The 20773-nt window shown below is 40.5% G+C and overlaps 1 protein-coding gene across 1 annotated transcript in view; it reads left to right on the plus strand.

Moving 5' to 3' along the window:
- PMS2 (PMS1 homolog 2, mismatch repair system component) overlaps positions 1-20773 on the plus strand; it is a 39196-nt gene that overhangs the window by 3402 nt on the left and 15021 nt on the right. Inside the window, exons 2-11 of the mRNA XM_056536033.1 lie at positions 781-920; positions 2423-2509; positions 5236-5338; positions 6982-7165; positions 7304-7474; positions 8391-8488; positions 10261-10360; positions 11290-11374; positions 13383-13535; positions 16636-17416. Coding sequence (XP_056392008.1) covers positions 781-920; positions 2423-2509; positions 5236-5338; positions 6982-7165; positions 7304-7474; positions 8391-8488; positions 10261-10360; positions 11290-11374; positions 13383-13535; positions 16636-17416 — 1902 coding nt within the window. The remainder of the gene's footprint in view (positions 1-780; positions 921-2422; positions 2510-5235; positions 5339-6981; positions 7166-7303; positions 7475-8390; positions 8489-10260; positions 10361-11289; positions 11375-13382; positions 13536-16635; positions 17417-20773) is intronic.

The following is a 20773-nucleotide window of genomic DNA, read 5'->3' on the forward strand; positions in this document are numbered from 1 at the left end:
TGATGCACAGGATTTTATGCTGCAGCTTCAAATCCTGTGCAGGATATTGTATGTGTAAATACATCCTAAAGGGGTTAATAAGGAAAAGAAAGCCAGGGCTAATTTCTTCCAAAAACAGCACCATACTTGTCCTCAGGTTCTGTGGGGAGTGGTGCTGTTTTTTAAAGAAATTAGCTTTTTTTCCCTTATTTTGGATAACCCCCTATAAATATATATGGCAGTGTCTTGACAGGGACTAAACAGAGCATTACAGATTCAGGCTGAGCTCTCTGTGTCACTCTGTTACTCCCATGCGTTACAGAAATCGCGCGCACATTGATTGACTGTTGTGTCATCGCTCTTCTCCATGAGCAGACAGCGCAGAGTGGTGGTGAGCCGTCAATCAAGCCGAGGGGGCGTCACCACGACTGGAGCGAAGGGTATAAGTCTCTACCCAGGGGACTACTTGCAGGACGGCTGGGGGGGGGGGGCGACTTCATACCTTCAACTTCCCTGGGGACAAAACATCCCCCAGGGATGGTGAGGATACAGATTACTGGGGTATTGGCTGTACCCCCCTGACAGCGGCCCTGTGTACAAGGTAGGGCTGGCACATAAGCCTGGTTTCCCACTATATGTATCCGCATCTGCTATTGGGAGTGTCGCTATTTGGGGGGTGCAAATACATTAAGTCTTATGGGACTCTGCCGGAGAATAAAAAAAATGGTTCGCTAAGGGAGATTTTATTGTATAAGGATTATTTCTTCACTGGAATATCTGAATTTCTTTTCAAATTTTCAGCACGGAACCCGCTAAATCAATCAAGCCGATCGATCGCAAGTCTGTCCATCAGATCTGCTCTGGCCAGGTTGTACTAAGCCTTGCAACTGCTGTTAAAGAGCTTGTGGAGAATAGCATCGATGCTGGAGCTACAAGTATCGGTAAGTGATTTAAAGGGATTTCACACACTCTTTCTTATAGCGGATTGGGGGACCTCCCCTGTGCATATGCCAGGCCCTTATGGGAGAATACCTTTTAGGCTAGGTTCAGACTACAGAATTTCCGCCTGCAGTTCCGCTTTGAAATTGCAGGCGGAAATTCTGCTTGCTAAAATGCATAGTGTAGTGAATGGGTTTCCGTTCACAAATTCACATTTCGAAATTTGTGAACGGAAAATCCGCTTGGAAATTTCCGCCTGAAGAATGGCGTTGCTCTTTCTTCAGGCGGAAATCCGCACGGAACACATTGCAGTCTATTGGAGACTGCAGTGTCCGTGCGGTCCTAGCGCCGACTGATTCAGTCAGCGCTGGCCGCACTCGGAAATTCTCTGCCCGGAGATTCCGTAGTCTGAACCTAGCCTTAAAGGTGTTATCCAGGAACATAAAAACAGAGCTAATTTCTTCTAAAAACAGCACCACATCTGTCCTCGGGTTGCGCGTAGTATTACAAATTGGCTACATTCAATTCAGTGGAACAGAGCTGCAATACCACACACAACCTGAGGACAGGGGTTTTGTTTTTCTAATCTTTTATGGCTCCTTTAAAGGGTTATTTTAGTGCCTGAATTTTTTTTTCTTTTTTGCTGATCCCAAATACAAATAAAAAAAACTTATGCTCCTCTTCCTGATCCCCTCACTACTGCCCTCCCAACTGTGCCTGGTTCCTGCTGACCCATGCTTCCTGCTTTCTTCAAATAATTGTGAATACTTGTTTGGCCAATAACTGGCTGAGGTGGATCACCACTATGGTCTGTGACTGGATTTCTTGCATGGCAAGAGGAAAGTAAGGAGCGCTGGGCACCATTGGGATAGCTGCAACAAGGGATTAGGCAGATAAGTACAACTTTATACTTTTATACAAGTGTCTGTCAACTAGTGTGCCTTTAGCTATTGCAAAACTACAACTCCCGGCATGCCCGAAGTTTTAGTTTTGCAACAACTGGAGGCGCATTGTTTGGAAAACGCTTATCTGGTAGTTGTAGTTTTGCAGGGAGTTGTAGTTTAGCAACTGCTGGAGACACACATTAGTCAGGAAACTTTGCTTTATACTATGGCAAAAACTTCAGGCATGGTCAGAATTATTGCTATTGATGCAAGTTAATTCTAATATTTCCCTATAGGAAGTGACAGAATTTCAAGCTGTGGCAGTGCACTATCCTTATGCTATCCTAGTGTATTGGGACCTTCTCCCTGGAATAATGCTTCTAGTGTATAGAACTAATTCTGAGGAAGAGGACTTCACATTAGGTTCTGTAGTGCAGCTCATAGAACCGACATCTGCAGGGACACATGTGGAGGAAACAACTGTGATAATAAAATAGTCCGCCCTTTATCTTCCACATTCTGGGATTACATTCTCCTCCTCTTCTCCTTCCATAGATGCAGGTTTTTTCCATGTCAAACTAAAAAGCAAATACTTTGCATTTGTATTTTTTATTTCCTAGAGATAAAACTGAAGGAATATGGAGCAGAACTTATAGAAGTCTCTGATAATGGCTGCGGCGTTGAAGAACAGAACTTTGAAGGTTTAAGTAAGTTAACACTTTCTTGCCATGAACCAATGACCTGAAGGTTATAAGGCCCTTATACACATTAGGAAAAAAACTCAACCAAAGATACCGAGTATTGGCCGACTGTGTAATGTGTATGAGGACCTCCTGACTCTCTCCAGCACCTTTACACTCTGTGGGCTCATAGTGCATTTATGAAAATGAAAAATCTTAATACCTTATTTATCGGCGTATAACACGCATTTTTTATGCTAAAATTTTTGCCCTAAAGTCTATCTGCGTGTTATACACCGATAGACTGTTTGTGACCACGCAAAAGCCGCTGCAGTTAAAGCAGGCGCTTTAAATAATTGAACTGCAGCCGCTTCTGCCTGGCCAGAGTCCGACTGCCCGATTCCCTCCCTGTCCCCGGTTTTATAGTTATATGTCCCACTGCCCGGTTTATAGTTAAATATCCCGCCGCCGTCACTGCCCAATTCCCTCCCCGTCCACAGTTTTATAGTTACATGTGCCCTGGGGACTCTCAACACGACGTTACTCGTCAGTCAGTGTGCGGCGCACAGTGCCAGATCAGGAGACCGCCGGAGAATGAAGGACCGCAGTCCCCAGGGCACATGTAACTATAAAACCGGGAACGGGGAGGGAATTAGGCAGTGGCGGCGGCGGAATATTTAAGGGGGTATTCCAGGAAAAAACTTTTATTTATATATATATATATATATATATATATAATATCTCAACTGGCTCCAGAAAGTTAAACAGATTTGTAAATTACTTCTATTAAAAAATCTTAATCCTTTCAGTACTCATGAGCTTCTGAAGTTAAGGTTGTTCTTTTCTGTCTAAATCCTCTCTGATGATACCTGTCTTGGGAACCGCCCAGTTTAAAAGAGGTTTGCTATGGGGATTTGCTTCTAAACTGGGCGTTTCCCGATACATGTGTCATCAGAGAGGATTTAGACAGAAAAGAACAACCTTAAAGGGGTATTCCAGGCCAAAACTCTTTTTTATATATCAACTGGCTCTGGAAAGTTAAACAGACTTGTAAATTACTTCTATTAAAAAATCTTAATCCTTCCAATAGTTATTAGCTTCTGAAGTTTTCTGTCTAACTGCTCAATGATGATGTCACGTCCCAGGAGCTGTACAGTTCCTATGGGGATATTCTCCCATCATGCACAGCTCCCGGGACGTGACATCATCATTGAGCAGTTAGACAGAAAACTTCAGAAGCTAATAACTATTGGAAGGATTAAGATTTTTTAATAGAAGTAAACTACAAATCTGTTTAACTTTCCGGAGCCAGTTGATATATAAAAAAAAGTTTTTGCCTGGAATACCCCTTTTAATAATTGAACTGCAGAAGCCGCCAGAAACAGTTTATCGAGGTACACCTGCACACATACGCACCCTCATTTTTCCAAGGATATTTTGGTAAAAAAAACTTTCACCAAAATTTCCTTGGAAAAATGAGGGTGCATGTTGTACCCCGATAAATATGGTAATTTCTATTAGGCTATATGGACCTTACGGAGGTCGGTGCTCTGCTCAGGACCCCCCTTTATGAGCCTGAGTAGAATACCACATATAAGCAGTGACTCATACCCTGGTGGGTCTTCCATCTATTACATATACTACATACACTCTATATATGTTTATTATATGACAACCATTTTTAAAAGAATCATTCGGTTTATAAAAATAGGGGCCAAGCTTCTTGCAAAAATGTAATATGTTATGGGTGGCATAATGCAAGGGAAAATATAGTTTGGTTACTATTACAAACAAAGCAAATCCTTAAAGGGGATGTCACAAGGGAGTGGGTCGTGACATCATGAGGGGGCGGGGCTATGATGTCACGAGCTACCGGCTACAGCTTTCGGAACAGTTTGTTCCAAACGCTGAGCAGCGGAGTACCCCTTTAAGGATTTGCTTTGTTTGTAATAGTAACCAAACTATCTTTTCCCTTCCATTACGCCACCCATAACATATTACATTTTTGCAAGAAGCTTGGCCCCTATTTTTATAAACCGAATGATTCTTTTAAAAATGGTTGTCATATAATAATACACAGCACAGCAGATTCAAGTAAATGCACGGTCCGTGAGAATATGTCCCCTCCAAAGCACAGAATCGCAAACAAAGTAAGCAACAGATGCAAGGTATTTGAGAAAGAAATATAGGCGCAAGACACATAAAAAGATATGATCAGGATTAGGTACTGAGTAACGTATAACTTTTTTGTGGGATATGGCAGATACTCCTTAAAGGGGCGTTATCTGGGGACGATAGACTAATCAATAAAATCACCCAAAATGCTAGCAGATATTTCTATTTGAAAAAGGTGCATTTGGAGTTAGGGACCTCAGTGTTATCTGCTAGTTTTGTCCACTTTTAGTAGTTTTTACTTCTTCTTTCACACATGCATTCTTTCTCCACAAACAATAATAAAAAGTGTTCTCCCACTTAAAAGATCACATCTTTAGCATTTACACTGGGCATGTCCTTTTTAGCTCTCTGCTATTGCCAGGGAATGGCTTTCAAGATGAGTGTCACTGTGTCTGCCCCACTTGATGTGACGATGCGCCGACATGAATGGGACGAGGTAGTCGGCTCTCGGGTACTTTTGTAGCTCATCACCTTTGGTCTGAAAAACACCTTTGAATTAAAGCTTCTTCTTTTCTATCCTGCAGCACATGCTCTGTTGCAGTTTGCAGTATACTATTTGCTATGTTTAATCTTTTCAGCTTTGAAGCATCACACATCCAAATTGCAGGATTTTTCTGACCTGGTTAACGTGGAAACATTTGGTTTTCGAGGGGAAGCTTTGAGTTCGTTATGTGCATTAAGGTAAAGCAAACAGATATTATCAATATACAGTAAAATGGTTTTACGTCTGGTATAACTAGGTCCTGGGAAAATGTTGGATTATTAAATGCTCCAGATTGTAATTGAAAAGTATATAAACTTTTTCTATTGTTTATTAGTTGTCAAGTCAAGTTGACTGCCAATACAACTTTTTACAGTGGACATTAAGGATTCTAATTCTAGACTGACAGATTTCTGTGTCAAGGCTAGAATAAGGTGGTACAGGTCTCCCATGCAGGGATTGCCGCAGGAGCTGGGCTGTCAACATGACAGCTGGGCTTCTGCTCTGACTATTAGGAGATGAGAAATCACTGCTCCTGGTAGTTTAAAGACTAGGGACACCTTTGAATAATGGAAATTTAAAAAAAATATTGTACCCTTTTCAGTGTAGAGAGGCTTTTTGCACCAAAACCCATCAGTCTGACGGGTTTCAGTGCAGCCCCTCCCGGCTACTTTTATGAACACACACATAGGGACTCCTTCCTGCGCTAAAAAGTTCCAACCATTGTGAAATGTGTGTCCCCTTTTCAGAGGTTGCAAATACAAAAAAAGTCCACTATTGGGAGATTTCCGCTAAGGGAGATTTTACTGTACATGCTTACGAAGGTCATATTATGCACTGCCATGGGGGGAGAGGTTACATTAGTTATTGCATTTTCTTTTTTTAATCCATGTAAAATACATTGCTAATAATTATATTTTTACCATAATTTACCGGTATATACGGTATTTGCTCATAGAAAATTGGAAGAAAACCATTTACGGCAGCTGGAGGGGGAAAGGGGAAGAAATAGTTCCACTGCCAATAGCAGTTTAACAGTGTGGAATTAAATTTAAAATAACATTTTTATTTTTGTCATACGGTGAAGGGATAAATTTAAACTGCAAGCATGACTGATTTACAAGGCTCAGTGCTGCTGGAAGCCAAACCCTGTACATCATTCAAAGAGGGGTGGGGGAGGGAGGAGGTGTGCATGCTGCAGATCATCCCGGTCTCTATGTCTCTTAGCTTATGAGAAATACATTTTTTGGAACCTTAAAAACAGCCATGAATTATGACACTGGTATAATTTATTTTATCACCTATCCTTTTTGCTCATGTCTGCAGCTTTGAGTGTGATATAGAGCAGACAGATTTAAAGGGGTACTCCGCTGCTCAGTGGTTGGAACAAACTGTTCTGAACACTGGAGCCGGCGCAGGAAGCTCGTGATGTCATAGCCCTGCCCCCTCACGATGTCATACCCCGCCCCCTCAATGCAAGTCTATGGGAGGGGGCGTGACAATTTACTTCAATGGGTCTGCAGAAAATCCACAAATCTGTCACTAGTGCATTTTTTTTGCTGAGCCGTCAATGGCAGCAAAATTTGCTGTGGATTTTCTGCAGCAAATAGGATGGGGAAAATATGCATGAAATTTGATTTTGAGAACAGACCTTTATGCTCAGAATACATTGTGGGGGGAAGGGGGATAAAGGAATTCTACTTGATCATGTAAATGCAAGAACTATATTGATTTAGCTGGTATTCCCATTCTATATTCTGCTAATATTAACAGGTATTTTTGTACATAGAAATAAATTCCTGGCTCTTTTTATATGATTTTTATTTTCTTTTTTACCCTTAAGTGATTTGTCAATTTTCACCTGCCATAAATCGGCTAAAGTGGGGACTCGATTGGTCTTTGATCAAAATGGAAAGATAATCCAAAAATCTCCACTTCCCCGACAGCAAGGAACAACAGTCGTCATACAGCAGCTTTTCTATACCTTGCCAGTGCGGCATAAAGAATTCCAAAGGAACACTAAAAAGGTAAAGTGACCATAACTGAAATATCTGGATGTGTGTTGTGTTTATCCAGGCAGTCCTATATTTGATAAAATATATACATCCTTATCACATCTTGTCACAATCAATGTCTCCCTGTCTCTTTGCCTTCTCCTTTGAAAGGAGTTCTCAAAAATGGTTCAGGTTCTACAAGCTTACTGTATCATTTCAACGGGTGTGCGTATAAACTGCACCAACCAAGTGGCCCAAGGGAAGAGGACGCCTGTCGTCTGCTCAAGTGGGACTTCAAGTAGCGTGAAGGAAAATATTGGAGCTGTGTTTGGACAGAAACAGGTAAAATACACAAATACATGATTTTGAATAGTTCACACACATGATTTGTGCTGTAAAATCTTGGGACCACACTGTTTCCTTTTCCATATTCCCCTTATAGATATATATTAACTCCTTCCTTTCAACTGCAATTTCTTGCAGGTTTGTAACTCCTCGTCTCCTAAGAGCCTTTTTTTTTATTTTATTTTCCTATCTATAGGACCGCATAAATGCTTGTTTTTTGTGGGAACATTTGTACTTTTTAGACAAACCATTCATTTCTCCATATAATGTACTGTGAAAAATAAAATTATGAGCTGAAATAACCGCTGCTACTTTTGATGGATTTTGTTTTTACATTTACTTTGTGGTAAAACTGACATGTTGTCTTTATTCTGCATGTCAGTCTGATTACACATAATACAATCTTATATAATTTATGTTTTGTTTTACTTCTTAAAAAAATGTCATCTTTTTTTTTTCTTTTTGTTCCTTTATTTCTGCGATTTGATGTGACAAAAAAGAATCCTGCCATTTGTGTTTTATTTTTGTTTTGTTTATGTAACATTACTTTTTATATAGTTTAGACACTTCCCTACGCAACAGTATCAAAAAATGAACTTGTTTTTGGTTAACATTTTATTTAACAATTTGGAAAAGGGTTGGTTTTAATTTTTCTCTGGGGGGTATTATTAAAAGCATTTTTATAATTTGAGTACATTTTATACTTATGCGTAAAGCCTCTATAGCAGGCATGGTGGACTTCATTAGGAGCGCACCTGTCAGCTCACCCTCTTCATACTGCAATCGCTATTGATCGCGGCATATTGAGGGCTGACCTGCTGACAGGTGTCGGCTCTAGGGTACAACCAGCATCAACTGCATATAGAGCTCTAGAGGTCACCATTCTGTATTCTGTCTCTTGTCTTCCTGCCAGTTGCAGAACTTAATTCCTTTTGTTCAGCTGCCTCCAAGTGAAAGTGTGTGTGAAGAGTATGGACTGAATCCAGCAGATGCACAAGGTGGTTTCTATAAGTAAGTAATCAGGATGTTCCTTATGCGTTTTTATTAAGTTCATACATAGCTCTATTGTGTCCCTACTGTGCTTATCCAGAAGAAAGCAAAAAAACCTTATGTGGCTGATGCCAATGGCCCCTACCAAAATGCCTTCCCAATTTCAAATATGGTATCAAAATAAATCTCTGGATCAATGTTCTGTTCCCATAGATATCCATGACCAGTAATCGCTCAATAGAAATGCATCCAGGCTTTTGAACTCTCTATTGAGTTCACCATGACCACTTCCTCTGGCAGAGAGTTCCATAATCCCCCTGCTCTTACAGTAAAGAACCTCCGTCTGCATCGGTGTATAAACCTTTCCGTAGAGGATGCCCCGTTGTTATAGAGATAGTCCTGGGTATAAATAGATCATGGGAGAGGTCTTTGTACTGCCCAATGATATATTTATACATAGTTATTAGGCCACCCCCTAAGCTGTCTTTTTTCTAAACTACATAACCCTAGTTCTGATAATGCTTCTGGGTACTGTAGTCCTCCGTTCCCCTTATTACTCTGGTTACCCTCTCCAGCTCCACTATATATTTATTGTACACTGGTGCACAGTACTGTACACAGTATTCTATGTGTGGTCTGACAAGTCATTTGTACAGCGGTAGAATTATTTCCTTATCGTTAATATCTTTGCCCCTTTTGATGCACCTCAAGGTTTTTTGTTCGCCTTGGCAGCAGCTGCCTAACATTGACTGCTACAGTATAGTTAAATTTAGTATAGGCCAAAATTCCTAAGTTCTTTTCTACATCATCCGTCCCCAATGTTTTCCCATTTAATACAGCCTGGAGTTTTCCTCCCCATGTGCATGACCTTATATTTATCAGTGTTGAACCTCATCTGCCTTTTCTTAGCTCAAGCCCTTTTCTTAGCTCAAGCCTCTAACCTATCCAGATCGATATAAAACAGTCCACTGTCCTCTATTGTGTTATCTACTATACACAGTGCACTGTCCTCTATTGTGTTATCTACTATACACCGTGCACTGTCCTCTATTGTGTTAACCACTTTGCAAAGCTTAGTATCATCTGCAAAGATTGATACTTTACTATAAAAACCCTCTACAAGGTCATTAATAAATATAAGAATAGAGTCCAGAACTTGCCCCTGTGGTACCCCACCAATATGCAAAAGTACGCACCATTATCACCCTCTGTTTCCTCCACATTTTCCACCAGCCCAAGCATTCTCATTTTATGTACCAGCCTCTTATGTGGCTTATTATCAAATACTTTGGAGAAATCCAGATATACGACATCCAGCGATTCACAATGGTCCAGTCTGGAGCTCACCTCCTCATAAAAGCTGATCAGGTTAGTTGGACAGGACAGATCCCCCATAAACCCATGCTGATATGGCGTCATACATGTATTTTCATAAAAGCATCTTTTAGAAAACCCTCAACAATTGACTGTGTCTCCAAAATTACAGATAAACCATGTGTGGCTTGATCCTGCAGTCATATCTGCCTTTCCTTTCTTGGTAACCCGCAGACTTGCTGTAAAAGAGGGGGTAGGTCGAGAGAAGACACTACACATGTGCCATCATTATACTTACTGATAAAGTGCTATATTCTGGTTTCAGTAGTCAATCTGAGTTATCTTCTCTTGTAGTCACGATCTGATCATTTCACTGTATTTCTGAGCGTTCTCTCATTATTATATTCTACAGTAAATGTTTATGAGGAATGAGAAAAGTTCTGAAGCATAAATAATCCTAAATATAATCATCATTTCAGTATTACAGGATACATATCTCGATGTGACCATGGTGTAGGAAGAAGTGCCACAGACAGGCAATTTTACTTTATCAACCAGAGGCCCTGTGACCCTGCAAAGGTAACATATAAATACTTGTAGAATTCACATTAAAGGGGTATTCCGGGCAAAAACATTTGGATAGGGGATAAGATGTCTGATCGAGGGGGGGCCCACCGCTGGGACCCCCTGCGATCTCCCTGCAGCGCCCGCATTCTATGCGGGAGCTGCGTCTCCAGTTTCGGAAACCTCCGGGTTTCAGGGACTGGGGACGTGACGTCACGCCCCTTCCATTCATGTCTATGGTAGGGGGCATGGCGGCCGTCACACACCCTCCCATAGACATGAATGGAGGGGGCGTGGCGTGACGTCACGTCCCCAGTCCTGGAAACCCGGAGGTTTCCGAAACTGGAGACGCAGCTCCCGCATAGAATGCGGGTGCTGCAGGGAGATCGCGGGGGGTCCCAGCGGCGGTCCCCCCCGCGATCAGACATCTTATCCCCTATCCTTTGGAAAAGTCTCTAAAACTGCACCATCCCAGACCTGGCGTAGCTTTTTAGTGTTTGTGAAGAGAGAAATTTTAGAAAATGTAACCTTCACAAAATGTATCAAATGCTCGGTGAACATTTAATAAATTTGGTGCTCCTACACATCACAGCACACAAAAAAATACTTACATACTTACACCTACAATGATAAATGTGGGCCTTAATGTCTACATTTTAGATACGATCAGCCATGAAATGTTTCTTTTAGGGTACGTTCACACATACATATTTTGCTGTGTGTTTTCCGAAGTTCACTTTGCTACTTATTAACTTCAACAGGTAGCAAAATCTGCAGCAAAATACACAATAAACTATTAAGTATGCATCTGTGAACATACCCACAGATCGCAGGACAGTGATCAGGAATGATTCATGAATCCATGTAAAAAGTTGGAAAACCTTATTTTTTTCAGAATTGTGGTTGAATAGCAGAGTTTTAATAGTGTCCTTTTTGTTATTCAGGTTATTAAGGTTGTGAATGAAGTGTATCATACGTTCAACAGACATCAGTATCCATTCGTTGTTCTCAATATTTGTGTAAATTCAGGTGAGTTTTATTACATCATCTCCAGTTACAGTCTTGGGCTGCACACAACTTTTGTTTGGTCTATTTTGGGCCTGAAAATGCCCCCTAATTCCCTTATTTCTCTCCTTCATGAAGTTTTTGTTATGTTTGTATTGGTATATAGGTAGTATATTATTTCTTTGGGGGTTTATCCTCAATTTAATTTTTTTTATTACAAGTGATGTGATTCTTTAATTGAAGGGGGCGGGGGGTGCAAATAATTCCCTGTGATTTTATGCATTTGACTATTTTTCCACCTTCTTATCTCTTACAATATTTTGCATGTTCAGTGCCCACAATTGAAAACCCCATATGATTATCATTATTACTATAATTATTTATTTATTTCATTTTTTTAATCGTATCGTAAATGGTATCTGGATTTTCTATAATTTTGACATTGCTGTTTTACGGGGGGGGGGGGGGGGGCAGCACTTATTTAAAGCGGTAGTCTGGGCAGAGTGTTTTTAAATATTTGCTTAGGAAGAGGGAGTTTAAAAAAACAAAAACACACACTCATGTTGTTACAATTATGGTACAATTTTGCCCCTGCTGTACCTTGCTTGCTAGGTTTATTTTACATGTACATGTCATGAATCTTGTATGTGCTATTATTCCTTTTATTTTTTTGCTTAATAAAGTTTATCGTTGAAATAAAAAAAAATATAAAAAAGCAAAAAAAGATTTAAAAAAAAACACACACACTTTTCTTGCTCCTGTGCCAGTATCACGGAGCTCCCATTCCTGCTGTGCGGCGCTGAGTTTAGTGACGTCACACTCCCGCTCAAACAAGAAGTGGCCATAGTAATGTTCTGCTTCAGCTGCTGATTAGAAGTGTGACGTCATTAAAGTGACATCATCTCTGAAGTGCCGCACAGCAGAAACCCAAGCACCTTGATACCAGCGTGAGAGTGAGGAATGTAAAGCCATGTTCACATGACATAATTTCCATGCCAGATTTCGAATTGGAATCCAGCACAGAGACTCCAGAGCAGCAGAGTCCCGTTGAATTCAATAGGATTCTGTTGTTCTGTTTACACAACGGAATTTCTGTGCCAGATGTTTCTGGCATGGAAATTCAATTTTCCGTGTCCGCACAAAGAATGAACATGTTCATGCTTTGTAAAGTCCACACGGAATGCACACAGAATGCATTCCTATGATAGGACAGGAGAGAGCACAGAGGAGTGCTATCAGACAGGAGAGAGCACAGAGGAGTGCTATCAGACAGGAGAGAGCACAGAGGAGTGCTATCAGACAGGAGAGAGCACAGAGGAGTGCTATCAGACAGGAGAGAGCACAGAGGAGTGCTATCAGACAGGAGAGAGCACAGAGGAGTGCTATCAGACAGGAGAGAGCACAGAGGAGTGCTATCAGACAGGAGAGAGCACAGAGGAGTGCTATCAGACAGGAGAGAGCACAGAGGAGTGCTATCAGACAGGAGAGAGCACAGAGGAGTGCTATCAGACAGGAGAGAGCACAGAGGAGGGCTAGTCCACCCTCACTTACAGGACTTTTTTCTATGCTTGTACTTCAGCTTGGACAAAGGCATGATTTTCTAATCCATGATTTAAATAAAAAGGAAATAAAAAATTCTTATAAAGTATATAAGAAAGGTTAATGTTTTGCCAAGATGTACAACATATAAAAGGTTTTTGTATCTGACAGAGCCAATTTAACTCATTCAATTACACAAACATCTACAAAACACTATGGAGGCATTAGTCCAACCTAGCGCTAGGGAAAGTTTATTAGGTGCCCATAGCGGCCAATCAGGTTGCTGCTGCTACTTTTCAAAGCCTCTCTGAAAATAAGAGCTAAAACCTGATTGGTTGACACGGTAAACCCCTCCACTTTTCCATTGCAAATAGAAAATGATGTACTCTGTATATGTGTGAAGTTGCAAGCATGCAGATATTATAAGTAGTTGTGACCTATAAAAAAAAAAAAAAAATCTATAGTCCTCTGGAAAGGTTGGTGTTTCTTGCAGATTGTGTTGATATTAACGTCACGCCAGACAAGAGGCAGATTTTACTCCAGGAAGAGAAACTTCTTCTGGCCATCTTAAAGATGTCTCTTACTGCAATGTTTAGCAGCAGCGTGAATAAGTTACACGTGAATCAGCAGCTGACAGATGTCACAGGTAAGTACCTAATGTCCAAACATATTATTATACAAGGAGGTGTCACACCATTATATAGCTTGTTTATTGTGTAGTATATAATAATGGACAATGTTTGACATTTATATGATCCTTTTTTTTCCTCTGCAGAGCAGTCAATGTATGCTTAGCACTTGTTCTGATAGATGTGACTCCACAAGGAAGGAGAAAATTAGCCATTTAAGAATACAGTATTATTTTGACATTCTAGTAATATACTATGTAGGAGCTTTTCTTAATATTTAAAGGGGTACTCCGGTGGAAAACTTTTTTTTATTTTTTTATCAACTGATGCCAGAAAGTTAAACAGATTTGTAAATTACTTCTATTAAAAAATCTTAATCCTTCCAGTACTTGTTAGCTACTGAATAATACAGAGGAAATTCTTTTCTTTTTGGAACACAAAGCTCTCTGCTGAAATCACGAATACAGTGCTCTCTGCTGACATCACGAGCACAGTGCTCTCTGCTGACATCTCTGTCCATTTTAAGAACTGTCCAGAGTAGGAGCAAATCCCCATAGCAAACATATGCTGCTCTGGACAGTTCCTAAAATGGACAGAGATGTTAACAGAGAGCACTGTGTTCCAAAAAGAAAATAATTTCCTCTGTAGTGTTCAGCAGCTAAGAATTACTGGGAGGATTAAGATTTTTTTTTTAATAGAAGTAATTTACAAATCTGTTTAACTTTCTGGCACCAGTTGATTTAAAAAAAAGAAATGTTTTCCACAGGAGTACCCCTTTTAAGCATTTAATAAAAAAAAAAACACTTTATCACTGATGTAACATCAATTCTTTAAAGGGGTACTCCGCTGCTCAGCGTTGGGAACAAACTTGCATGACATGACGCCTCCCATAGACTTGCATTGAGGGGGCTGGCGGGACATCATGAGTGGGTGGGTCTATGACGTCACAAGTTCCCGACTCCTGTGTTCGGAACAGTTTGTTCCAAACGCTGAGCAGCAGAGTACCCCTTTAACCACATGCACACTGGCCAGCTACAATAAAAAAGGTCCACCTGGTCCACAAGTGGTTCTGCAAAGACATTTCTGATGGCCTTGCAAAGTCTGCAGCAGCATGAAAATTGTGCAGCTCCAGAGAGAAGGCCAGAATGGTTTACTACCATGGTATACACTGTGCTCTGAGAGTAGTGTATACAGTTCAGCAGACAGCCTGCTTCTGTGCCAATGATCATGTACTGGTCAGTGTTGGTTAACTGCACACGCTGCTGGGTCTTAGCAATGCCTGCAGTGAGTGTCAGGATGGTGTATTTCCCTTATACCTGGGGTAATATGTCAGCCTCAGGTACAGGGGAAGCAGAAAAAAAGTTGAAGAGGAACTCCTAAGTTCTTATTCCCTTATCATATGATCCTGTGGAGAGGGGATAAGTATCTGATTACAGGGGGGGTCTGACCGCTGGTACTACTCTCCTGCCCAACACCCCGGCTCTCCCCATGGATGAAGCGGGCATTGAGAAGGTTGCATTGTCGTGCACTGATCGGAGGTTGCTCCGTGCATGGGGAGGGCCGGAGTGCCGGGCAGGCGATTGGAGAGGGGGTCCCAGCGGTTGGACTCCTCGAGATCACACACCTATGCTCTATCCACGGGATCCTGTGGAGTTTTTCTTTAAAACAAATTAAATAAATTAAGGGAAAAAACAACCCAAACACAGCTTCTGATCTCAATATTTACATACCTATATAAAACAATTCTAATGGAAGGGAAACCCTCATAAAAAATAATAATAATTAGCAGCACTTTGTGCTATTCAATGAAAATGTATTTATGTTTTCCCCCAATATTACATAAAAGTAAAAACGACTAAAATAAAAAATAAAGCCTTATGTGTTAGAGAAAAAAAACAGTGTTACTGAACAAGAAGAGACCTTCCAATTTGCATGTACTGAAAAAAGCAAAAATATATCTGACCGTGAAGGGTGAGAATTGTCCTGGCCTAGAGTGGTTGATATACAGTCATCTGTGACAGTTCTCTATTTAGGCACTGAAGTGATATTACGGTGCACAATATCAGGGTGCCTGCACTTCTATACCTACTTAAATAGAGGACTCCAAGACAGGCTGTCTTACAGTTCACTTGGTTAGATAGAAATGTTAACATCTTTCCTCACAGAAGTGACAGAAGTCAGGACACTGATGGACAGAGTCCATTCACACTCTGTTTGCAAGTTTTAGAATTACATAACGATGGAAAAGCTCCCAGCTACATGTCAATGGCTATAGGTCCCCATTCCTCAAATAAAAGCTGAAAGAGTGCCCTTTTGGCCTCCAATAGGCGAATATCCATTAGTATCCCTTTTTTCTGTATAGACTATTTCAGTGTTCTCCAAACTGTGGACCTACAGCTGTTTCAAAACTACAACTCCCAGCATGCAGGAATACGCTGAAAGCTGTAATTTTGCAACAGCTGACGGTCCTCAGTTTAGAGATCACTGTATCCAGTAAAAAACCTATGCTAAGCACTATACTGACTTTGTATATGTATATATATATATATATCTCCTGATTGTGTATATTTAGCCTAGCAGCGGGCACCTATATGCCGGGTCCATGCGATAGTTTTGTGTCAGTAAGTGCTGGCCAACTTATCTTTTTTTGTGTTATACATATGGGGGGAGTGGCTACCTCCATGTTGGTTCAAGCACCCCACCCATCTTATTAGGTGCTGGATGTCTCAGACCTTACAAGCCTGGTAACTGACCGCACAGAGGCACATTCAGCGTGTAGGGTCCGTCCCAATGAGGTCACCTTGTCGTAGTGGGATGGTCCAAACTATATGGCCAAATAGTGAGCGAAGCACCTACATTTTTCATTGTAGCAATATAGCATTATATGTTTTATCTGTATCTTTGTGCTAGCAGTGTGCTGCTGCATTCTCCTGCTTGTATGTTTGTGCGCATGTGAAAATATATATATATATATATATATATATATATATATATATATATATATATAATATATATCAGAGCCTAGGAACAACATAGTACATTAGGCAATAGCTGAGTGCTGTTTTCTATATTTCTGGTTCTGAATTTTTAAGGGTAAACTATACATTTTCTATGTAGGAAATCTTAGAAGAATAAATGCAGAAGAAGCAGGCTGTCCCAAGGCAGAACAGCCTTGTTTATCAGACAGAGGTGCATTCGCTGTCTCTAAACTCCGGGAGGCGTTCTCGAGCAGCCAGAGATCTATGGGCAGTCCAGCAAACACTGAGAAGGTGCATGCACAGAGCTCCTCACCTGCTCAAAGAAAACTGCAGTCATTTTTTAACATCTCACCTAAAGTTCCAACCAGTATTTCTAATGCTACATCAGATGTCTGTGATGTCAAGGAGCCTCAAGAAACAAAGCAATCAGTCCAAGAAGTTACCCAGACTGAAAGTGACAGTGACTCTGGTAAAGGGACCATCAGCACCTCAGACAGTGAGTTAGGCTTCAGCGCTCCTGACTCGTTCTGCCGCACTAGCAGTGACAGCATGGCGTGCTCACTAGAGAATCTTGTAGAAACCGAGGTAAAGTCTCCAACAGCTTGTGATCCACCTTATGTAGAAAATAACATCCTATCCCAGGATCAGGACAGAGATGATATTCCCGCTCCAGATTGCAAACGTTTAAAAAAGGAGATAGGGGTGAAAAACGTACAACCTGATTCGGTCGATGCCCCAGTTAACATTCTAAAGAGGACTGTGCCTTTAAACTTCTCAATGTGCCGTCTGACCAAACAGATGGAAAAGCTGAAAAGACAAAGACAGCGAAATGAGGAATCGGAAATGTTTCGGAGATTCAGGGCAAAGATCAGTCCTGGAGAAAATCAGGCAGCAGAAGCTGAGCTCAGGAAGGAGATCAGGTATGTGATGATTATTAATATTTTATTTGTATGTGTAGATAGAAATCTTTAAATTTTTATTGTTTTATGTGATGTGGCTCATGAAGTTATTCAACTTTACAATATATATAGTTTTACCTTTTTTGTATTTTTTTTGTAATATGGTCCAAAATCAATAGGCAAAATAAATAAAAAAGTATTAAAACTGAATGATTTTCTCTTTCACTATTCAACAATACTCAAAACTAATTAAAAAGGAAGAATCCGCTTTTTTGAGACTAGTTTACCGATGAGCGAATCTTGCAGATTTTGGTGCACACCATGTGGACATTTTAGGAACCCATGCCACCATTTTAAAACTTGCAAATCTATTCTGTGCATATGTTGTAAACATAGCAAGATTGAAAACTGTTCACAGAAATTCACTACAGTGAAAAGGTGAGTTTCAAAAAGCAGATTCCTCATTTTTGATTAGGCTGTGGTGTGCTGCACTTCACTGTCCATTAGTGGACGCAGGGAATACCTGTAAAGAAGCTGCTATTCTGAACATCAATATTGATCACAGTCAAATGCCGTCAGTTTCTAGGGTGGCAAAATCCTTTTAACATGGCTAACAGTTATTAGATAAATAGATTAATCTAATGTTCCAAACAGAGCAAGGGTCTTATTATCAGAAATTCATGGCATATGCTGTCTATATGCTATAAATATCTCTGATGGGAATACCCCTTTAAGTTTTATTGCTAGTAATACAATCTAACAATGTGGCCCAGGACCATAAAACATTGTGCTCCCTGCTTTAAAGGGGTACTCTGCTGCTCAGCGATTGGAATAAACTGTTTCGAACGCTGGAGCCGGTGCCGGGTGCTCGTGACGTCATAGCCCCGCCCCCTCATGATGTTGTTCCAAACGCTGAGCAGCGGACTACCCCTTAAAAAAGTTGCTATCATTATACAAAACTATAATCGTTTGTAAGCAGCAGCACGCTTATGTCCCCAGCTTGGAGCTTGGTCCATCTGTTTGCAGGTGACTGCTCCATAAAAAAAATTTTTATATGGCCCTGTGACATGTCAAAAGTTTTGTATCATGATAGTATTGTTTTAAAGAAAAACTAATAGCAGCATCACCTGCAAATGAAGAAAAATCTGTTAAGCTATTCCCGAACAATCTGTTTTTTTTTTCTTACATGCAAATTTCCTTTTTCTGAACAGTGGAAGCAGTCTCTAGCCTTCTGAGCAGTAGTTCATCATTGCTCAAAAGTGAAGAGACCACCTCCATTGCTCAGAAAAGGACATTTTCATATAAGGAAAAATACAGATTGCTCAGGTATGGCAGAGCAGATTTCTCCAGATAAAGTGCACTTTCATCAACTGTAATGTTAACCGGTATATATTCAGGTTAGTACTGCTGTCAGTTTCCCTTTTTTAGGGTAGAGTCACACACAGCACATCCGCAGCGTATGTGACCCTGCAGATGCACTGGCAGCAGTCACAGAGCGACTGCAAAGTGAGATCCCTGCTGCTGCTTGGTAGCTCTATGTGTCAGATCTTGACTGCTGGTGGGAAATCCACTACTACTAGCGGACATGCAGAGCTACAGGAAGCTCGCTCTGCTGTGGCCCTGTGACTGCCAGAAGCACATCCACAGTGTCAATAATGCTGCGGATGCAATGTGTGTGACCCTACCCTTAGTTAAAGGGTAACTCTCATAAAAAAATGTTTTTGCTATTGCACTCCTTATGGTAAATAAAAAATATTTCTAATATACTTTGTTTAAAAAAAAATTACGTTTTCTATGTTTTATTTGTGCTTATAAAAGCTCAAGAGCACATTTTCTCCATCTTATACACAGACTTTGGACCGAGGTCCAAACACAGAAAGTGCAGCCTGGAGTGCTGAGTGGGGTGTGTCCAGCCTCATCCAATCATAGCTCCTCTCACACTTAACTGCCATATGCTGTTGGTTGGACACCCCTCCCACCTCAGCACTCCAGGCTGCACTTCCTGTGTTTGGGCTTCTGTCCAAAGTCTGTGTATAAGATGGGGGAAAATGTGCTCTTGAGCTTTTTTAAGCACAAATAAAACATAGAAAACTTTTTTTTACACAAAGTATGTTAGATATATTTTTTATTTACCACAAGGAGTGCAATAGCAAAAAAATGAGTTTTAATGAGTGCCCATTTAAGGTTTTTTGTTTTTTTTCTTGTTTAACCCCTTAAGGACCCGGGCTTTTTCAATTTTTTCATTTTCAATTTTTCCTCCTTAACTTTAAAAAATCATAACTCTTTAAAATTTTCACCTAAAATTCTATATGGTAGCTTATTTTTTGCGACACTTATTCTACTTTGTAATGACATTAGTCATTTTACCCAAAAATCTACGGTGAAACGGGAAAAAAATCAATGTGCGACAAAATTGATGAAAAAACACTATTTTGTAAGTTTTGGGGGGCTTCCGTTTTTACGCAGTAAATTTTTCGGCCAAAATGATACCACATCTTTATTCTGTAGGTCCATACGGTTAAAATGATACCCTACTTGTATAGGTTTGATTTTGTATCACTTCAGAAAAAAATCATGAATACATGCAGGAAAATTTATACGTTTAAAATGGTCATCTTCTGACCCCTATAACTTTTTATTTTTCTGTGTTCAGGGTGCTATGAGGGCTCATTTTTTTGCGCCGTGATCTGAAGTTTTTAGCGGTACCATTTTTGTTCTGATCAGACTTTTTGATCACTTTTTATTCACTTTTTTGTGGTATAAAAAGTGATCAAAAATGCGCTATTTTGGACTTTTTTTGCGCGTACGCCATTGAACGTGCGGTTTAAAAAGCAGTATATTTTTATAATTCGGACATTTCCGCAAGTGGCGATACCACATATGTTTATTTTTATTTACACTGTGTTTTTTTTTATTCTTGGAAATGCCGGGTGATTCAAACTTTTATTAGGGGAAGGGATAATTGAAAGGGTTAATGATTTTTTTACACTTTTCTTATGCAATATTATAGCTCCTATAGGGGGCTATAACATTGCATTAACTGATCTTTAACACTGATTGATTCATCTCCATAGGAATGGATCAATCAGTGTTTTCGGCGATTGAATGCTCAAGCCTTGATCCCAGGCTTGAAGCATTCATTCGGCGATCGGACAGCACAGGAGAAGGTAAGAAGACCTCCTCCTGTGCTACAGCTGTTCGGGATGCCGCGATTATACCGCGGCGATCCCGAACAGCTCCCTGAGCTAACCGGCACTTTTTACTTTCACTTTTAGCCGCGTGGCTCAGCTTTGAGCGCGCGGCTAAAAGGTTAATAGCACGCGGCACCGTGATCAGTGCCGCGCGCTATTAGAGGCGGGTCCCGGCTTCACTATGACG

Source organism: Hyla sarda, chromosome 8, assembly GCF_029499605.1.
Source record: "Hyla sarda isolate aHylSar1 chromosome 8, aHylSar1.hap1, whole genome shotgun sequence".
Taxonomy (NCBI): Eukaryota; Metazoa; Chordata; class Amphibia; order Anura; family Hylidae; genus Hyla; species Hyla sarda.